We start from the raw sequence: 18806 nt of genomic DNA, 5'->3' as shown, positions 1-18806 counted from the left end.
TTTAAAACTCAAATATATAATTGAGAATGAATAAAATCTACATTGAGTATTTTTGTGTTAAAATGGATTAATACCTCGATTTTGAAATTTCCTTACTCTTTTAAAGATGAAAGACAAATCTGATCAATTCTGCTTTTCTCACCTTTTACTCCCTCCACGAGAACAGTACAGACATGTAGGCAACCACAGTGAAAGCCAGAAAATCACTGTACCTTTAAAGCAGATCATAAATACATTTGCAGGCAGCCCTGAATTTTGTGGCTGGCATGGGCCTCTCTTGCTATAAATCACAAAAATAAACCCTGGAAGAGTGTTTGATTCCCGAAGAAAGAGGGAAAAATCCTTCCTAGTTGTCATTTTAGTGAGTGTCAGCAGAGCATTTTTCAAGCTAATCGCCAGAGGAGGAAAGTTCTGGAATGTGGCCTCAGGGAGAATGTTATACATGAACATTGTATCTCCAACGCAGCGTGCTGGCCAGCATGTGTGAAATGTAAATGCATAATCTGAAAGAGTTTTCATTTCTCCAGGATGGTGAATTTTCACGTTGCCTGCTCTCTCCCTCATCTGCATACCTGTAATAAAGTCAAAAGTGGCATCGTATACAGATTTCAAATGCTCAAAAATAGCCTTAGAAATGTTTCTTTCCCTTCTCTTTCCTTCCCTAGCCTGCCCTCCCCTCCTTTCTTATCTCACATGGTGAGTGACTGTGCTACATCCTTTGAAGACTGAGTCCCTCATCCATCTGGGGTTCCCTGACACAGTGCTTCTCAGGACATGAGAAACTAGGAAGCATGATGCAAGCTTAGCCATTCCCTAAACTTGCTAATTGGGACCTATTTGTTCACCTGATTTGAGTCTGATGCTTGCTTGGCCCACCAGATTTAAAAAGAATGACCTCTGCCTTCTTGTGTTGTTTGTGGGTGGGCTCAGCCAGAGCCCAGCCCCTCACATGGCAGGTGGCTTACCGGCCACTCCTCAGCCACCGCCATCTGTCCTCTTGCTGGTGTTCCCACAGACACATGCTCATTTGGGAGCAATTCTCAAGTAATGATGTCCTAAAATGACCTTAGTGTCAAACATCTGTAAGGTTTGGCCTTTATCAGAATAGCTACCTTCTCTCTGTTTTACCTACCCCTTCCCCCCAGACATAGAGCTGGCGCTGAAGAAAGGGTAGAAAAACACGAGCAAGAATCCCAAGTCTCAGGGCCCCTGGGTGGCTCAGTGGTTTAAGCCTCTGCCTCCAGCTCAGGTCATGATCTCAGTCCTGGGATCGAGGCCCACATCCGGCTTTCTGCTCAGCGGGGAGCCTGCTTCCCCCCCTTCTCTCTCTGCCTGCCTCTGTGCCTACTTGTGATCTCTATCAAAAAAATTTTAAAAATCTAAAAAAAAAAAAAAAAAAAAAAAATCCCAAATCTCTCCTTGACTGATCGAGGGAGAGATGTCATCACTGTGACTTCACTGGATGCTCACGTCCTCACTAGGAACACAGACAGACTCTTCCAGAGGGAAAATGCCTCATTTGCCCCATAGGTGAAGGTAATTTACTTGGGTTTATTATTGTCTCAAATACTTTTAGGAAATGTTTAAAGTGACATTGTAAATAAAGACAGAGTATAAATGCAATTGAACCAAATCAGCCATAGGCTTTCTTTTGATACCAAAAGCAGCTTTTGACTGAATGTGTTTTTAAGGGAGAAAGCTATATAAGTTATTATTTCTGGACCTTATGGTTCAACTTGTCATTGTTTTCTTCTTTTTTTTTTTTTTCAAGATTTTATTTACTTTATTTACTGGGGCACCTGGGTGGCTCAGTGGGTTAAAGATTTTATTTATTTATTTGACAGAGAGAGAGAGAGAGAGATCACAAGTGGGCAGAGAGGCAGCCAGAGAGAGAGGGGGAAAGAGCCTCCTTCCCCCCCGGGCTCGATCCCAGGACCCTGAGATCATGACCTGAGCCAAAGGCAGAAGCTTAACCCACTGAGCCACCCAGGCACCTGTTTTTTTCTTTCAAGTGAAATGAGAAGGAAGGCTCAAACTGAGGAAATTAAGTCACGGCAAATAATTTCACTACTGCTGACCTCAACTTTACTGTATGCAGAGTGAAGTTGTTGGTGTGCACCCCCCAACTGCTAAGCGGACTTTTTCTCACTACTGCTAATAACTGTTGTCCAAACTTTGTCTTTTGAATTCAGGAGGGGGAATGGAGTGTGTTTTTATCTCCAGACTATAATTACACATTTTGACACTAACCTGTTTGATTTTTTTCTCCTTACTTGTGCTGTACCGTGAAAAGAAAACAACAGAAGCAGTTAGGGAAATCTAAAGGAGAATGGAACTTATTTTGCTTTTCAGTGTTTTCAAGAAAACTCATTCAAGTTAATATATATCTTCTAGGTAGATGTGCAATATCTTACCAGCCATTAGGTATATTTTATGTATAGTAAAAAAAAAAAAAAGTAAGTATTTTCATTTGCAAAAAAAGAAGGTGTAAATTATTATGAAAACTAGAACACACAGAGGTGGACTGAAAGCAAACCCAGAGAAGACCCTGCTACACTGATCAATGACTCAAAAAATAATTTGGGGAGAATGAAATCACCACACAAACACCACTGTGTACCTGGAGCTTGGATTTCATTGGATTTTCCCCCAAGGGAAAATTTACACTGAGGGGAAGGGAACTTTTACTATTAGTTATTTCAGAATTATACTACCAAGGACTCATATGTCCTTGGAACTGTGGCCTCAAGAGAGGATATAAAACCCACCCACTGGGGCTCTGTTGTGTAACTTCCCATAAAACGTTCTCTTTGGGAAACTCAGATCTGCAGTGTGTTTGCTTCGGGAAAGGAAAAAGGTTAATTTTTAGTGGAATGGTAACCCTTATTATGTAAGAGTCCCCTAGTTAGCTCCCAGAGGAACCCTTAGTTTTCAAGTGCAGATGTACATCCAGGCTTTGATTATCCCCAGCTCTGCAGTTTGGGTTTGATCGGAGTACACTATTCATTTCTTTTACTCTTACGTCACTCCAGAATTTTACTTCAGTGGCTTCCAGAGGCAGCACAGGGAAGTAATTAATAGCAATGCCTCAGGAGCCAGGCTGCAAGGCTTTGAATCGCAGCTCTGCCAGTAGCAGCTGTGTGACTGTGGAAGGTTGCTTAACCTCTCTGTGTCTCAATTTCCCCAACTGTAAAATGGAGATAATAATTATAATTCACTTCATAGGATGACTGTTAAGTTACTATAAACAAAGCTCATAGAATATTGCCTGGCATATGAGAAAGCACTTCATAAATATTAGGTATTATTCACAAAACTTTAGGCTGAGACTAAATACATAAATTAAATTTTACTTTTTAAATGTGTTCCATAGAACTTAAAAAAAAAAAAAACTAGGATAATCCCAAATTAGGCAAACTATGAGAGCAGAACACTGTTCGCTTTGTAGATTGTCTTTTAATTGCATATAAACATTTTGCGTCCACAAGCATTTTGGTTGTTATAGAGAATTTAGTCAGAATTTGAAAAGCTACATACAACATCGATTTTTTAGTCTCACTGGGGATTATGATTTTATGGAAAGGACTTTCTTTCCCTCTAGTTGAGTGTCTAATTCATTCCCTGGGATGCTCAATAGATAGATTGGTTTTTAAGAGGTAGGGTTACCCTGGGAGACTCTACAAAGAGCCTTAGGGGGCTTCTCACTCAAAGGAGGCAGGGCAGGTTCCCTGATACCAGGTGAGAGGATGAGTTCTCAAACGAAGACACACGCCTGCTTCCCCTTTCCTCCCAGCTGGAAAAAAAAAGTACAAAGGGGACATAACCCCACACACAGCACTGAAGTGTCAACTGATCTCAGAGGTGTCTGATGCATCAAACACAGTCATTTGATCCTTCCCTTTGGAACAGGTCTGGGTAGCAGACTCATAGACGTGGAGAGGAATCACTGCAGATAAACTAGCAGGATCAGGAAACCCACGTTATGATCATATTTTTTATTTTGGTTTAAAAAAATCTGCAGGGTTTTCTTTTTCTTCCAGTGGGGAGATTTTTCATTTGTTTTATTGGTGCTACTATGGAAGAGTGCTATTAAAGAATGGCATTGCTCTAAAAGAGTGCAGAGTTCGTTCCAACAAATCCCTTCTGAGTCCCCAATGTGCCTGGCATTGTATCGGGCCCTGGGACTTCCCCAGTGCCCTAAAGGAGCATGGAGTCCAGAGGGGAAAGAAACAGGAAGCACATCACTTCAGAACAAAAGGAGAGATTTAAAATGGGGAATTTGATGTCCACCTGGTTAAAAGCCCCTCTAGAGAGGAAGTTTGAGGGAAGAGAAGACCCAAGAGCAGTTCCCACATTGTCCCTGTATGCAGCGAAGCAGGTGGCATTAGAGTTCATGTCTGACCAGAAAAGGGTGAACTTTATATAAATAATACCTGAATAAATCTGAATTAAACAAATAGTTAATAATTAAACAAATCTGAATTAAACAAATAGTTGAACTCTCACTTCAAGTAGTGAGACAGATACAAACAAGGCCAAGTGACTTAGCTGAGTTAAGGTCAACAGACTGGTGTGTAAAATACTTGAAAATCTATCCGGCCTACCATTTTGTTAAAATGCTGTGCAGACCAGAAGCAGCTGCAAATTCTCCCTGAACTCTGGCCCTGCCCAGCACTTGAAAAATGTTGCTTTGGCCACAAAGGGATAGATTAACTCAGCGCCACTTAGGGGGAAGGCGACTTTTTTTTTTTTTTAAATCACAGTTGCTCGGAGTGTCATATTTTGCACACTATTTGTTCATGTTCCTACCTTAACTAGATTGTCTAGTTAACAGCAACTAGGACATTGACAAATTTGTGCCTCCTTTAAAACAAAGCCAGATTTTAAAAACTTAGTAAGCAGTAATTTTTTTTTAAGGAAACATTTAAAGAAGCTACTGAATGAATATCCACTAAGCACTGAGTTAAACGGCATTCATACAGGCTTTCCACCCAAAGCCATTTTTGGTGTCTCCTCTTTGGGGGACAGATAATTAGAACTAATTGCTGTCTTTGTTTCCTGTTTGGGGGACAGATAATTGGAACTAATTGTTATTTTCCATTCCTTCACTTTTCCCATCCAACCAGTAAGTCCAGATGATGCTACCTTCTGAACATGTTCCACTTCTGTTCACTTCTCTCCACCACCACTGTCAGTGTCCCGGTTTAGGTCACAACTTATCAGCATTTATCTAAATAGTCTCTTCAGTGATTCTTCCCTTGACAAAATGACCTTTTATTTTAGAAGAGTCTTTAGTAAGAAGGATAAAATACTGATACTAACAACTAGTACCAACTCATTTAGTGCGTATTGTACACCTGTCACTATGCTAAGCACCTTACAAGCTTTGGTTCATTCAATCCTTAGTACAACCCTACAAGGTAGTTATAATTTCTCTCTCCATCCACCAGGGAGAAAACTAAATCCTAGAGAGGTTAAACAACTTGTCTAAAGCCAGTTGGTAAGTGGTAGATCCCAGATATGAACTCTTTGTCTCTAAAACTTATGCTCTTAACTACCATGCACACTCTGCCATATTTGCTGAAATTCCCCTTAAATAGTAAAACTCCCTTGCAGTATTAAACTATGTTATACCACCCAGCACAATGCTAGCATATAAGAATTCAAAAAGGTTCTGTTTTGTTTTGTTTGAATGGATAGATTCAGGAATACTCAGGTAGATAACAGGAATCTGAAGTATTCCTTCACTTATCCCACATCATTATGAAATTTTTTTTAGATAAACCAGTTTTCTAGATAACAAATTAAACCATTTAAGAATATAATTATTTTTATCTTGATAAAACATTTCTTAAATGTATTTCATTCTTTATTGCCTTAGTAGTAAAGTTCTACTTTATTAACCTAATGACAAAGAAAAATTGTTATGAGCAAGAAATATTGTATACACTATTTATTTAGTATTTCCTTCTGGATTGTGGTTTTAATTACCATCTATATGCTGAGGAAGTCCAGATCTTTGTCTCCACCCAGAATTTCTCTCCTGACTTTCAGATCCATGGATATCCACACCACCACTTGACCCTGCAAGTTCAGAATACCTCAAACACCTCCAAATACACCTAGACCCTTAGATCTGCATCTCCAGAATTCCATATCTTAATGGAAGATTCTACTATCTAGCCATAGGGACAGGCATAATGTCTGATGACTCCTTTTCCTTCAATGTTCCCTAACCAGCAAATTAACAAAAATTTTACATTCTAAATGTCTCTCAAATACACCACACTTCTGTGTCCGTCGCCTTCTTTGGGCACTAAGTATCTCCACCTGGATTGTTGTAACAACACTCTAAATGGTGCCCTTACCTACAATTCTAACACAATCTCACTCATTATCCACACTACAATCAGAATAGATTTTTTAAAACTAGAAGTCTGGTCATGTCACATCTCAGTCTGAAAACTTTCAGTAGTTTCCCAGGCTCATGGGATCGAGGTTCAAAAGTTTTTAATATTGCTTACGAAGCCTTCTGAGACTTTCTTGCCTTTCCATATGTTGCCATCCCTTTTTACCGGTCCCGCTCACCGAACACAGCTACGTCATAGAGAACATTTCCCCTCTGCTTCTAGGACCTTGCATGTGCTGTCTGCCCCGACCCTACATGGGAGGCACGCAGCTCCCATGCTCGTGAGCACAGCAGCTCTTCCCACTTGTAATACTGTGGTTAAACACCGATTTGTTTCTTTCATCTTCTCTTTTCTCTCCCTCAAGGAGATGGATGGAACCCATGCCCACTGTATCCTGTTCACCCTATATCCCTAGTACCTAACTCTTGTGTCTAGAGCAGAGTAGGTACTAACATTTCTTTTAAATTTTAGTATAGTTTTAGATTTAGAGAAAAGTTACAACACAAAGAGTTCCCTTGCACTGGCACCCAGTTTTCCCTACTGTCAACATCTTAATTAATGTGATACATTTGTCACAATAGAGCAACGTTAATACCTAATTATTAACTAAAGCCATGCTATTCAGATTTCCATAGTTTTTTTTTTTTAACATTTACTTATTTTTTAGTAATCTCTACACCCAGTGTGGGCTTTGAACTCATCATCTCCAAGATCAAGTGTCACATGCTTCTCCAAATTAGCCAGCCAGGTGCTCCCAGATTTCCTTAGTTTTTAACCAAAATGTCCTTTTTCTGTTTCAGTATCCCATCCAGGAACCACATTCCATTTAGTACCCATTTCTCCCTAGGTACCTCTTGGCCTTGAACAGTTTCTGAGACTTCCCTTCTTTTCGGTGATCTCGAGAATTATGAGGGATACTGACTGGATATTTTGCGGAATATCCCTCAGTAAGAACTTATCTGATGTTTTCCTCATGATTAGACCAGGTTATGAGTTTGGAGGAGGAAGACCACAGAGGTAAAGTGCCATTTCTATCACCTCATATCAAGGGTACAGAGCGTCAGTATGACTTGCCGCTGTGATGTTAACCTTGATCTCCTCCTAGCTGAGGTAGTATCTGCCAGGTTTCTTTAGTACAGGGTTACTCATTTCCCCCCTTTCCATTTTGTAGTCAGGAGGTCACTACACTATGTCCAGCCTACATTCAAGGGGTTAGGAGTTAGGCTCCACCTCCTTGAAGCCAGAGTGTCCACATAAATTATTTGGAATTCATTTGTATTAGAGACATATATATTCCTTATTTATTTCAGTATGCAATCGTAGATATTTATTTTCTACTTTGGGCAATCATCCAATACTACTTTATTTTTTTGTACTTAAATAGTTCCAGCTTTGTCCATCAAGAACTTTTTCAGTTAGCTCCTGGGTTTATTTGACACATCGCTGATTGTCTTTCAAGCACTCCCTCTTTCTGGCACAAGACACTTCAGGCCCACCTTGTGTATTCCCAGGCCGAGACCTAGAATCAGCCATTTCTTCAAGGGGTCCGATTCCCTTCATTGTAAACTATTTCAAAACCACAGTCTGGGCTCTGGGTAGGTACCAACACTTTTTTAATACAAAACATGATTCATTTTTAAAAACCACAAAAGCACAAAGACTAATATATCTTCCCACCACCCAAAATAAGCAGATGTTTTTTCCCTTTGTTTTGCTTCAGATATATGTAAAAAGTAAAACATGAAGTCGAAGGCCAATTTTCCCCAAAGGCCTTTTCCCCAGTCCTGACCCCTTCCTTGCCTCCCAGAAGCAACCACAATCTTGAGGTATAGATACTCTTTTTCAAGCATTCGTGGAACAGTTACAGAAGCATATTTATTAAAGGAAAAACCTGGCCTTTATGTGGGCTGAGCTGCCCCCCTCGTGGGCTGTGCTGGTTGGTAGTGGTGTCTGTACCCCGAGCCATGTGTGCACCCTCAGCTCCTCGCATCACTCCTACATACTGGGGTTCCATCTCTCAGTCACCTCCAGTCACTCTCTTTTCTCTAGTTTGTAGCTTTCCATCTTGTCCCAACCTGCTGATTGTAGGCAGCTTCTGGCAACCTCCGTGTCAGGAGGAAGAAGACCAATAGCCCATAGACTTTGCAAAAGCCAACTATAAACTGGAAAGTGCTAGGCAAATAGAAAATGTTACTGTTTTGTTCAAAGTGCCAAAAGGGGAGGAGGGTGGGGACATATCATTCATACATTTGGAGTACTTGGCTCTTTCACATCTAATTTTTTTTTTTAAGATTTTATTTATTTATTTGTCAGAGAGAGAGAGAGAGAGCAAGCGAGCACAGGCAGACAGAGTGGCAGAGGGAGAAACAGGGTCCCTACAGAACAAGGAGCCCGATGTGGGACTCGATCCCAGGACGCTGGGATCATGACCTGAGCCGAAGGCAGCCGCTCAATGAACTGAGCCACCCAGGCGTCCCTCACATCTAATTTTTAGCTTAAAGACATTACCAGTTGCTTTTAGTTATTTTTGAGTTGTACTTCTGGAAAGTTGAGGCTGCCAGATTTAAGACCACCAGATATCTAGAAATTAGGATAGTTAATTTCATGATTCTTCATTACTATTTTTCTTAAAAATACTATTCTTCAAAATATAGGAATAATAAGCAAAACAGAGAAAACCCTTACTACTAAAGAGATTGCTTATGAAATGAATTCTTTCTCCAGCAAGGGACTGACAATGAGAGACTAATTATGCAATGATAAAGTGAAAGCCTTTGGCTGTAATCTCCATCCACTGGACTGCAGTGCTATGTGAGCAGTCCAGCTGATCATGTTCTGGGTGCAGAGCATGTTATCTGCTTACTAAGGTAAGCAGTCATCTTGGGTTTGGGATGCCTAGCCCTATTAATAGTAAATATATTAAATTTCTTTCCACAGCTTACACTTACTCTGACAAAGGCAAATTTGGAAGCAATTACTTGAGGATAGTTTGGACAACACCTAGATAATCAAAACAGGCACAATGAAGCACTTCCTGAGGTAAGTACTTATGGTTCCCTGGTTGAGCCCTCTAAAATGGAGAAACTTCCTTCTGAGTTAGAAAAATAGTTCTGTTCACTATTTGTAATCCTATAACCAGATCTCTTAGAATTGCATAAAATAGCACTGTATTTTGGCTAGGAATAATTTGGTCATAAGTTTCCTCTGCTGCCCTATCTGAATACTGATGTTAAGAGAGCACTTACAGTAGGAGATTACCAGAGATCATAAAGAGCACAGGCACGAAAGCATGGGGTAGGTGTACTTTGGACAACCTGGATGCCATGTGTCTTCTAAAGCCTTAAGGTCAAGGTTTAAGGAATCAGTGAAGTAGTCAAGGAATCAGTATAATTTGTGTGGAATCATTTTCCTGGAAAAAGTAATTTTAAATATTCTTTAATTTAGATTTTGGTTGGCTGGCCATTCATTTGGGCATTTTCAAACATTCCTTTTTGGTAAAAAAAAATGTATATATTTTATGCATTTATGGTAAAAATGTATATATTTCACACACACACACATATTCATATTCTAAGCTTTTGCTCTTCCTGCCTCCTTGATGCCTCTGAAGTCTGCATAAATTGTTGGTTCCCTCAAGATTGTGCTGTGTAGGGCACCTGGGTGGCTCAGTAGGTTAAAGCCTCTGCCTTCAGCTCAGGTCATGATTCCAGGGTCCTGGGATAGAGGCCCGCATTGGGCTCTCTGCTCAGCAGGGAGCCTGCTTCCTCCTCTCTCTCTGCCTGCCTCTCTGCCTACTTGTGATCTCTGTCTGTCAAATAAATAAATAAATAAATAGATAGATAAAAGATTGTGCTGTGTAGAGTAACATATATGCTGGTGTATTCTATGGTGATATTGTATTATTCTGAAAGCCATCTGACTGGAATTATAATTATAATTATTTTTAAGGGTATTTGATGGCCATCCACAATCTATTAATGAAATTCCCAGAGAAATTTTACATATTAAAATATTATAAAAGAGAGTTATTCTGGTCCCAAAAGTTAGAAAATAATAACATACTTTCCAGAATATTGAGTTTCTTTTTCTCAGGATAGCCTACCTTTATTACATATTCTTGCCCCTTGCTGTGGCTGTTTTCTCTAAGCAAATAATTAGTCAGCTCACTTCTTTTAGGAAGTGATTTCATTCTTTTAGTGGCGGCCATTTAAGATTTTCTATTCCTCACTGATGTTGGTTGCATCACTGTGTGTGGAACACCTAGATCAGTTTGTGGGGGAATCACTGTGTTTTGGTGGGGCTACTGGTTTTAGAATTACAGAAAGTTCTTAGGAGGTCACTGTTAAACCATTTTCAGGAATTAGCTTTTTTTATTGTACAGAATATTTCTCAGCCTGTTTGTCTTAGCTGTGTAAAAGGACAATATTTGAAAAATCACTAGGACATCTGCCAGCAAAATACTGATCTGACACGATTGTGGTTGCCATGGTAATTAACCCATCGATTTACTCACACGTTCATGAAAAATTGGTATTTTTTAATCCCTCCTGAATGTAAACATGGTGTCTTTTAGTTGCAGAAGGTTTTAGTGTTAGGTGAAACTTAGAGGTCAGGGTCTCCTTTCGAAAAGGGGGAGATGCTAGTGGTAAAGTCTGGGGCAAGATTCTTATTACTGGGTTTCCTCTTCAAAGTCTTCATTTAGAAAAACTTGAGCAGCCTCACAACCAGCCATTTTAGGAGAAATAGTAGCATTTGTTTCTGTTAGTCTTCTACTAAGCCAAATAGCTACAACACTATGTCTAGTAGGGATGAGAAGATTTTTGTAATTAATTTGTACTTGAGACTAAGAGCCAATCTGGTAAAAACCTGCTGTGACTTCCCAAATGCCAGCACCAAGAACAGAACTAGCACATCCCAGTCAGTTCCATGTTCTGATACAAATCCTTCTCTTCCAATTCAAGACATATATTTTATAAATATTATTTGACATCAATCATTTAAATATGAAACAGAAGATAGGGTAACAGATTACATATCAAGAAAGAAAATGAGGATTTTCATTGACCACTGGTTTTGAAATAATAAAAGGAAACCCAATCACTGTCCCAAGTTGACTATTGCTTTGGCCCTAGTTTGTGTTTTTAATGCTTTTTTATTAAATTATAATGTATGTATAGTCATTATATGTTGGTGTTTTTAATGCTTTTTATTATATATACATTATGTGCTTTTTATATATACATTATGAGTATATATTCAGTATACGTTGGTGTTTATGGAATCGGAAGGATAAGAGGGCAAGGAGAATTACCCTGAATTACAAGCTCTATCGGGTCATTTAAATTGCCTTTTTTTCCCCCTGTAGTCCCTTTGAACAGATGTGGGACAATTTCAGCAATCTTTTCATTTGAACCAAAGAGGAGGTTATGTAAACACAGCCTGAAAAAATTAGGTATTTATTCCTGAGCTCAGCAAATACATTATGCAGAATAAGGAGTTGATTCTGAGAAGAATTCAGTATTATTTAAAAGCCCACAGAGTCATTAATCTATCAGCCTCTGAGTTGCTCTAGAATGAAATGCTTCATTTACAGCTCCAGAAGAAATGAGGTTAATCTTAAACCAGGTTGGGGGAAAGAATGGATTTTAATCCCTAGTTAAGTGACAGGATACCCACACTCTGCTCTTTCTAGCTCACTTCTGCCATCAGTGTAACTGACATGAGTGTATTAATGGCATAGCTGTTCAGAGCATAGCAGAGTGGAGAAAATATTTGATTAAAAAATTACATGAAATATTAGAAATAAATGTCACAGGATTAATACACCAAGCTGAAGGGTATTTTTGCAATTAAGAGTAGATACAGGATACTGTATAAGTAGCCTGTAGTCATCTAGTGACTTTAGCCATGGTCTGCATGAAGGGAATACAAAGATAAAATGCAGAAGAAAGTGTATTTATATACATGACCAGAAAAGGAGAGAGCACTTCTTGAGCCCCACATAGAACTGAGGCTTAGGGTTTAGTTTATATATCTCATTAATTTTAATTAAGTTGATGTATATAATAGGGATGGCTTAAAACTTGTACCAAGATCTTTTCCCATGCTAGGATTTTTTTTTTATTGAAATTATATTTTTTACAGTTATCAGAATATTATGAAATTTTCTAACAAAAGGAATCTTCTAAGTCACTCCCATGTAAACAATTGCTTCCAACTATGCCAGCCTCAGGATCTCACTTTCTTGGCCATAGACTTCACTGCGTACCTTCCTCCTCAGGCAGAAGAAAGTGAAGGAAAGCATCTGTCAGTCACACTCACACCTCCATGGGAGCAATTTTGAGAAATAGAACAAAGTTATAACCAGTTCCTGGCTATAAGGCAATGAAAGGGGGGAGAGTATTTTACTGTTATCATTAGGTAAATAAAGGCTTCCAATTAGCAAAAATATCTGTAAAGTGTTTTTTTAAGTCATTCAACTCAATATCTCAGTCCACCGTTTTCATTTAGTAGGCACTTATCGCTAATAATTCCAGAAGTATCCACATTTTAAATTTTTATTTTCTCTTTATAACAATTGTAACAAAGTAGGGGTTACTATCCCTTTGTGCAGAGCAAGGCAAGAGGACTTAGCAAAGTTACATAACTCATCAGGGGCGCAGATATTTGAAGGCAGGCCTGTCTGACCTCCAGAGCTTTCTCTCATCGTTTCTGCACCAGGTTACGTCCTCACTCTGTGCCTGCTGTGAGGTGCTGGGTGACACAAAAGCGAATATGAGGGGACCTCTGCTGCAAACCTACTACTTGCTCCAGAGGTGAGGCCCACACATAGAAAACTCTGGCGTAAGCGGCAATGTGCTCACGACATGCCATTGGTATTTTGTGGCAGGAGTTTTCAGGGAAGGCTTCGCTGAGGTGGGACTGAGGCGAGGGAGGACTCAAGTCAGAGGCTGGGGGAGTGGAGAAGCCGCTGGGAAGGAACACAGCCTGGGAAAGCATGACCAGCTGCCATAAGCAGCAGCTGGTCCAGGTTTATTGGCTGTAGACCTTTTTTAGGGTGAGTGAAAGAGAAGTGGCAAAGATAAACTCGGGGCAGTTCTCAGAGATCTTTGCAGGACCAGCCTAACACAGCCCAGGAGCATGGTAACCTTTTCAGCCAGACCTACAGTGGGACCTGAAGAGAAGGGAGAGTCTGATGAAAACTCATTTTGCCTTCCTTGTGTCTAGTTTTCTCTTAGAGCCAGAAAGCTAGTCCATTCCCTTCACCTGACGGATGAGAGGGCAAAGACCCAGAGAAGCAAAGTAGCTTGTCCAAAGTCACACAGCTCATGGTGGCAAATGGCCAGAATGGAAGTCAGGCTTCCAGACACTTCCCTATTTAATCAGGCAGTATTTCTACTCAGCACCAACCAACGTCCACTGCTTTTAAAGATTTTTTTTTTTTTTAATTTATTTGAGAGAGAGAGCATGAGAGGAGAGAGGTCAGCGAAAGAAGCAGACTCCCTGCTGAGCAGGGAGCCCAATGCAGGACTCAATCCCGGGACTCCAGGATTACGACCCAAGCCGAAGGCAGTTGCCCAACCTACTGAGCCACCCAGGCGCCCCATTCACTGCTTTAAAAGGGCAGATGATGTGTAGAGTCATGCATGTAGTTGTTCCAGAATTTGCTTAACATTGCTTGAGAGATGATGACTGAGCTTAGGAGATAGAGAAGCAGAATCCTGAAAGGAGAAAGGTTTAGGGCCTGAGCATCCAAATACCTCTCTCCCCAGAGACCGGTACTTTTACCAGAGTTTTCTCTTTCTTAGGATACACACACACATGCATGCATGTAGATCACATGTGTACTTATATACATGCACGTGCACCCATGAACACCTGTGTATATCTACACATACATATATTTTAAATTATTTTGTTCCCTGCGTTAAAAGAAAACAACAACAACAAACTGTTTCCGTATCCTTGTTGAAATATGTTAACCTGAGAAGTTTCCTGGACACTTTCCTGTGGTTGGCCTCACCATCTAGCTCTGTTAGAGCTCCACTGTCGGCAGCTGGCCTCCCGCCCCTTTGCTTTCCCTCAGCTTTTCAAGGCCGACTTTCCAGCCACTTCACTGTTCAGGAAGCTCTTCCTCCAGAGCATCAGCAGGATAAATGAAAGCCAGGGACCCTCAATAAGTATTGGTTTGAATTTCATTCACTGAACTATTGTATGAAGGGAGGAAGGCATGCTGATTTTCCATGTTGTTTCTGTCTCCTTGTTAAGAGAATCAGGTGGCAGAGGCTGGCTTTCCTGTCCAATCTCAGAGGAAGGTACTTTCTCTCCTCTGTCTCTCTAACACTCTGGGCCATTTCTTTTATAGAATTACCACACTGTTTTTGTTTTTACCGTCATTTTTTTTTTTTACTAGACTGTAAGTTCTTTGTGGACAAGGGTGGCATGGGATTTGCAGTGACACTAAGTTTTTGGCTCTGATCTACCTCTTCCCTCTGTCATAACCCCCCACCCCATTCTGTACTACACAACTTCTCATTTTGTACTCATTCAGTTTAGTGAAGGAATAAGTAAATTACATGTCAATGATCACTTTTCATTTTTCTCCCCAATTCATTTCAAATCTCCTTCCTTCAGCTACTCCAGGTCTTTTACTCAACAGAAATTAAAATATTCATAATACTGAGAACATTCTCCATGAAATGAATCTCTAACAGTAACAGGCCCACTCCTTATATGCCTTCTAGAAGATTTTGAGGCCCACTCTGGATTATGACTTTATTTATAGATTTGGTTAATTTGGGTTCTTTTAAAAATATTTTTATTTACAATAAAACTTTATATTTGAGATTATGTTTAAATACTTTTTTGTTTCTTTTTAAAAAATACTTTTCAAATGTCAAAGTAAAATGTGCTTGCTGATTCCCTTATAAATAAGTCAATGAAAGTATTCTCCAACTAGTAAAACAAAAAATCTGAATTTTAAAAATAAATCTTATAAAATGTATGTATTTAAGCATCATCTTTTAGTAGAGTAGGGAATCATCAATAAATCAAAATAAGCCTGTGCCTCCTTTCTTTGAAATGAAAAGGATAAACCATAAATTTATTTATTGTTTTAGTTATCCCTCTGTCAGCTACTGCTCTCTAAGTCCTCAGATAAAATTTCCCTAGAATGTAAAAACAGTGCCTTTTGTTCCAGCAATAGAATGTGGAATGGTGTCAATCCATGATAAATTTATATCACTACTTTTCAAAGGCAGTGCGATCTTCATGCCCAGGGCACAGGGCAGGGCCTCACCGTGGCTCGGTGGGGGAAACACTCTTGTCCTTCCAGAGGCCCACAAATGGTTCTTTGTGATATCATAGTATCAGTTCATGCATCAGGTCCTGTCCAGTCTATCTTAGTAGTAGCTAGCTCATTCTACACAGGGGCCCATTTACAAGGCCAAACCCCTAATGAAGTTAATTCCCAACCGATTTCCAGTGCCCCTAATTAGGAACTCCCAATAGAACAACTAAATTTTTTTAAATATCATTTCAGAAAATGCATGAAATGCTGGAAACCACAAATATTAAAATATTTGTTCTTTATGGCCACTTAGATGGAAAATGATTCATTTAGGAAACTGTAGTTTGAACCAAGAACTGTGATTATTTTGTATGTATCCTTCCTCACCAGTAGTGTACTTCTTATTTATTACAGGCTTTCTTCAAGCAAGAATTAAGTTTCATTAGCAAACTCACTGAAACTGTTCAAAATAAGCCACTTTTCTCTTATTATTCCAAACGAAGACATCAGTAACAAATTTAAGATGCTGGAGTAGTGTTGCACTACAGGTACCCCACCCCCACCCCGCAGGCAGGGGGCTGCATGGTTCTGGGTGATTCTCCCATTTCAGAGGCCCCATCCCTGCTGTGTGGATTCTTCTAACAAAGCACCACAAGACAGGAGCTCGCTTTTATTTGGTGTTAGAGATATGATCCATTTTGAATAATTAACACTGGATGGCTATTCTGGTTCAAGCCAGAGAATGAATGTTAAATAATAGAAGTGATCATAACTGCCTTGTGGAAAAACACTGCTATGAACTCTACCATAAACCTTACTCGGCAGCATATTAATAAACAGTTGTAACAGAAAATGCTGGAAATAAAACATGCATAAGTAGTTCTAATTATTAAATCAGTTTCTCTCAGTGCTTGTGCAAGGCATTGTGTTAGGAAGCCACAATAAGTCCTTCTGGAACACTACCAAAATACTGTGATTACAAAAAAGAAAGAGAAACAAACAAAAATTGCTGTCTATGCATGGGATTATTAAACATGGGATACTGATCAGTATTTTCTCCTAGTACTCTTGAGAATGTTACTGTTGTTCCTACCAAATGTAGATCTTTTCAGTAATGAGTTGAGAATCTTCCATCAGAACTAAGAAAATAAGTCTAATGTTATAAAGGAAAAAAGCAAAAGATTCCCCTAATTAAAAGTAAGCCTCTTGTTTTGGTAATTTATACCAGGAAGACAGACCAAGCAGAATTATAAAACCCCTTAATAGAATTCAGGGGGTAAAGAGGGTGTGGCTATAATTCTTACTCTAAGAAGAGGACCTTCCTTCCTTCCTCCCAAACCAACCACTAATCAACTTAAGAACATTTCATGGTCCATTTTCTTCATTTCTTCCTTTTCAGGGTAAACATGACAAAATATTCTCCCAAATTTCTCCCAAGACATTTAATCATGTTTATTCTCCTCTGGACCTTCAACTTTTTTCATAAACTTTACAACTTAGGGACTTAAACACACTCAAAAACTTAAAAAGTTAGCCTCTGGCAACACTTTATGGTAAAGAACAGCCATCCTGAGCCGCTCATAGGGAGGCTTTGCTGATCTGGCCCTTTCATGAGAAAGCAAGTTGGATATTGTCACGGTCATCAAAACAAGGTTTCCAAAGTAAAGGGCAACACTGGTGTTTCCACCTCTGACCATGCCTTAGTTTTATGATCTAAATGCAAAAATAAATTATATCTGTCAAAACATTTTTTTCAAGCTCTGGCTTGAAAAAAACACACAAAGTACCCAGCAAAGCAAGAAAACATAGTGCCTAGCATAGCGAGCTGGCATTTTAGTGAAAGATTTGTGGGTATTTTGGCCCATTAGGAAAAATAATAAAATAACATTCTTAATAATTAATATTATCAGGACAACTGACCCAGAAATTACAGAATAAAGAAGCAGTATATAAATGTCACTCTGCAAGTGAATGGGCATTTCCTGGGCACAGTTTGTGGCAGTGTTTCTGTGACAGTGTGAGAGGGATGCCGTACACTTCAGAGATGAGCCCAGAGGGATGATGCAGCATCTCGAACCCCTCACTGTACATTTCCACTAGGTCTCTCTATCTTTGACAACAGGAACATCCTCAGGGAAGTGGAAAAAAAGAAAAGAGAAAAGCAAACAGAACTTGATGTCTTTTCTCTCCTTTTATGTAAGGCTGTCTTAATGTAAAACAGCTCCCCAGGCATTTTCTTCTCATGTGCAAAGAGGCCAGTGGGAGAAATTATAGATGGGCTAGAAGCCACGGTACACCTGGACATCTCCTGGCCCTAGGAGGACACTTCTAGGCCTTAAGCCACATCTTTGTATGGATCTATCTGATGGAGAAGCTGCATGAGGGGAAAGTTTCTAGTTTAATTTAAGCTGTAAAATGGTCTGATGGTTTGTACTTAAGTAGAGTAAATACAAAGATACTCCTTAAACAATAATCAGAACCCTTCAGTCTAGGAAGATTTGGTACTACAAGAACCTGATTGTCCTGAGAGTCCTGAAACATGAACTGAAGAGGCTTCATCTGCAGAGGTGGCCCCTGTGCTAAGCAAACGACACAGGCACCATAAGGACAGATCATGGAAAGCTTTTACCCTCAACTTAGTAACAGGCATAAAGCTAACCTGTAATATCATTCCCACTTGGCTGGTGACCAGTTAACAAAGATATTGCTCAATCTTTTCTTCTGGCACAGTTATCTACTAGATGGAAAAACAAAATTTTTTCCAAGAGAGAAAGTTGAAGTTTAGTAAAATTTCTCACTCATCTAATTAAAATGTTCTTCTGGGGCCCCTGGGTGGCTCAGCTGCTTAAGAGTCTGCCCTCAACTGAGGTCATGAACCCAGGGTTCTGGGATCAAGTCCTCCTGGGATCAAGTCCCACATTGGACTCCTTGCTCAGCGGGTGACTGCTTCTCCCTCTGCCCCTCTCCCTACCTGTGCACACATTCTCTCTCTCAAATAAATAAATAAAATCTTTTTTTTTTTAAAGTGTTCCTCCAAATTTATTTTTAGGTTACCTTTTTTTGGGGGGGAAGGAACCTGATAACCACCTAATACATTTTAGGATGTA

The 18806-nt window shown here is 39.6% G+C and overlaps 1 protein-coding gene across 2 annotated transcripts in view; it reads left to right on the top strand.

The window, feature by feature from the left end:
• Positions 1 to 18806, top strand: part of ELMOD1 (ELMO domain containing 1) — a 62209-nt gene that overhangs the window by 13054 nt on the left and 30349 nt on the right. For both annotated transcript variants that reach the window (XM_059418229.1, XM_059418221.1), the window contains exon 2: positions 9348 to 9449. In XM_059418229.1, coding sequence (XP_059274212.1) covers positions 9433 to 9449 — 17 coding nt within the window. In that variant the 5' untranslated portion in view covers positions 9348 to 9432. The remainder of the gene's footprint in view (positions 1 to 9347; positions 9450 to 18806) is intronic.

This window comes from Mustela nigripes, chromosome 1 (genome assembly GCF_022355385.1).
Source record: "Mustela nigripes isolate SB6536 chromosome 1, MUSNIG.SB6536, whole genome shotgun sequence".
NCBI lineage: Eukaryota > Metazoa > Chordata > Mammalia > Carnivora > Mustelidae > Mustela > Mustela nigripes.
Note: the sequence above shows the minus strand (reverse complement) of the source record. Positions and strands in the feature narration are given on the sequence as shown.